The sequence below is a fragment of the Camellia sinensis genome, chromosome 12 (genome assembly GCF_055761805.1).
Source record: "Camellia sinensis isolate YWXY chromosome 12, ASM5576180v1, whole genome shotgun sequence".
In the NCBI taxonomy this organism is placed as follows: Eukaryota; Viridiplantae; Streptophyta; class Magnoliopsida; order Ericales; family Theaceae; genus Camellia; species Camellia sinensis.
In genome coordinates, this window is record NC_138972.1 from 91924581 (window position 1) to 91927720 (window position 3140).

A 3140-nucleotide genomic window follows, 5' to 3' on the forward strand; every position below is an offset into this window, starting at 1 on the left:
GACCACTGTCATTCCTGAGGCTCTCAGGACCGGGCAACATCCAATACACAGAGCCAAACCCCTCAGCCGGGATACCCTAAGCCGGCCAAAAATGGGGAAATTCTGCTTCCTAGTGGATACTCCGGCTGCGCTGGCTACGTTCAGGGAGGAGTACGGCGTCCCGGCCGATGTCCACCTGCAGCTCGCAGAAGAGGAGACCACACCTTGGGGTAGGGAGGAGTGCCCCTTCACCGTGCTATCCATCATTGAAGGGGGTCTTCGTTTCCCGCTCAACCCTCTCATAACCGAGTTCCTCCGCCGCACCGGGCTGGCACCCACACAGGTGTCCACCAACACTTATAGAATAATCAACGGCGTTCACGAATTGAACCAACGGCTAGGCACCAACTTAGGCCTAGCCGAGATATTGAGACAATACACAATGGGCCACACCGGTGACGGCCTAGCTTACTACTTGAAAATAAGACCGGGCAAGGAAAAAATCATAACCGGCACCCCGGATAAAGACATGCACGACGACGATTTTTTCTGGGTGTCCGGCAACTACGAAACAGCCGAGGTACCGGGCTGGTCTATAAACAAAAACTTCGGTTCTTCATGTAAGCCGCTCACCTTGCTCGGTTGGTCTAACTCTTTACTCTGCATCTAACCGGTTTTCCTGTCTCCTTTGCAGCAATCCAAGCCTTACAAGCCAACTATCAATTCCCAAACGTCGAGGCAATTCGGGCCGTGCTTAGGTACCGTCACCGAGATTGCAACGAACTGCTCGGCTACACCCCGACTTACAGATATTCCGCTCCGCGCCGGAGCAGAGTAACTGACTTCCTCAGAGCCCCTTCGCCACCTTCAGATCCTACCCTTCCAGACGTTCCACTCATTCGCCTAACCGAGGAGCAAGAGATGGCAAAGCGCAGCAGAATCAAGAATCTTCTCACCGCCACCTCCGCCGAGCTGCCGAGCGTTGTAACCCGGTCGCCAGCCGCCGGCCAATCCAGTAGCGCTGTGGTCACCCTTGCCACTCCATCCGCCGGGCAATCCAGCCGAGAACCCTCTGCAAGGCGCGCCGGGAAGAGAGCTCGGGCAGACCCGTCCGCCGAGCTAGTCACCGAGCTTACCACCGAGCACCCAACAGACGCGCCCGCCCCCGTGCCGGCCTAGCGCCCACATTTGAAGCACCGGGGTCAGGACATCCCGGCAACGGCTTCTATCAAAGCTGACAAAGAGCATTTGCTCGCCTTTGATCTGACCAAGGCCCTGCTGCTACCGAGCGACGTGGTCGGCAGCGACCACGTCCCAGACACCCGGTTGGTCAAATCGTCGGTGAAGTCCATGGCCAGGGTAAGTGGATGTTGCTTTGAAAAATTTCATAAGTGTTTGTTCGGTTTCTTTTCTGCTCGGTCTCCTTTCTGATCAACTTTGCTTCTTTGTGCAGGCCATTCAAAAACAACACTTGGTTTTGGAGCGCATCCACCGGCTTAGGCAGAAAGCCAACGACACTGCCAGCCAGGTTGAAAGCCTTCAAGCCGAGCTCGGCCGGGCTAAAGCTTCTCTCCAGATGGCCAACAATGATAATAACAGACTGCTCGGCCAGCTGGATGCAGCCGAGAAAAAACGAGATGAGCTCCAAGCCGAGGTGGACGCTCTGAAGAAGTCGAAGAAGAAAGCTTGCCGGGCTGCGAACACCGCTGGCTTCAACGAGGCCGAGGAGAGCTACAAAAAGCAGGTCTTTGCAACCCAAGACATCTACTTTAAGGCCGGTTGGAAGTCCGCCTGCGAACACCTCGGCCAAAGTTCTGACACCGACGTATTTGCCAACCCTCCTCCAGCTTCTCTACCGGTCTACCTTGTGCCATATGCAAACGATGTTTTCAGCGCTTTACAGGCTGAGGCCGAGGAGGGACTTGAAGATGGGGACGGGGAGACAGATTCTGAGGAAGAAGAGGCCGAGGTGCCTGAGCAGCCCGGCAACGATGAGCCCGGCGCCCAAGAAGCAAGCCAAGCTATTGACCTTGATGCTGATGCTGCCGAGGATGCGTTCACCAATCTTTCCCCCTTAGTTTAGGTTTCTTTTTCCTTGTTTTTGTATTTTTGCTTCCAACTCTTTTGATGTAACCGGGCTCTGTCCCCTCCGTTTGTAATGAATTTCTTATCAATGAAAATTCAAATTTTTGCAAGTGTATGCACGGTTGTAATCAGTTCTGTCTTCAGCAAAACATCTCAATATAACTCATCGAACCGGAATACATAACACGGTCTAAGCACTTCAGCAGAACAAGACAAATTCATGAACCGAAGTAGCCACTTTGGCTGTAACTAAGTCGAACAAATCAATACTTCCAACCGGAGTACATCATCTCGGTTGGGAATCCAAAGTTGGACAAGACACCAACTCTTCCAACCGGAGTACATCTCCTCGGTTGGGAATCCAAAGTTGGACAAAACGCCAACTCTTCCAACCGGAGTACATCATCTCGGTTGGGAATCCTAAGTTGGACAAAACACCAACTCTTCCAACCGGAGTACACCATCTCGGTTGGGAATCCTAAGTTGGACAAAACACCAACTCTTCCAACCGGAGTACAACATCTCGGTTGGGAATCCTAAGTTGGACAAAACACCAACTCTTCCAACCGGAGTACACCATCTCGGTTGGGAATCCTAAGTGGGACAAAGCACCAACTCTTCCAACCGGAGTACAACATCTCGGTTGGGAATCCTAAGTTGGACAAAACACCAACTCTTCCAACCGGAGTACACCATCTCGGTTGGGAATCCTAAGTTGGACAAAACACCAACTCTTCCAACCGGAGTACAACATCTCGGTTGGGAATCCCAAGTTGGACAAAACACCAACTCTTCCAACCGGAGTACACCATATCGGTTCTAAACATTAAAACAATAATCCATGTGTTAAAGCAAAATTACTTCTATAATTTTGACAAAAAGAATTACATTCTGCTTTGCAAGCCAAAAAATTTCTTTACAAAAAGAGGAAAGTAAAGCTTAAAAATAATACAATTTCAAGTTGGCCGCATTCCATGGCCGGGGTATAGCTCTTCCCTCTAGATCCTCCAAGTGGTAAGCCCCCTTGCCAGCCAGACCAGTGATCTTGTAGGGTCCTTCCCAATTTGCCCCTAGTT

The 3140-nt window shown here is 51.4% G+C and overlaps 1 protein-coding gene across 1 annotated transcript; it reads left to right on the plus strand.

The window, feature by feature from the left end:
* Nucleotides 1–673: 673 nt before the first annotated feature.
* LOC145804214 (uncharacterized) lies at nt 674–2174 on the plus strand. Its single transcript, XM_082897945.1, has 2 exons — nt 674–1338; nt 1433–2174. The coding sequence occupies exons 1-2, from the start codon at nt 1330–1332 to the stop codon at nt 2060–2062; spliced, it is 639 nt and encodes a 212-aa protein (XP_082754071.1). The 5' UTR covers nt 674–1329; the 3' UTR covers nt 2063–2174.
* Nucleotides 2175–3140: the final 966 nt, after the last annotated feature.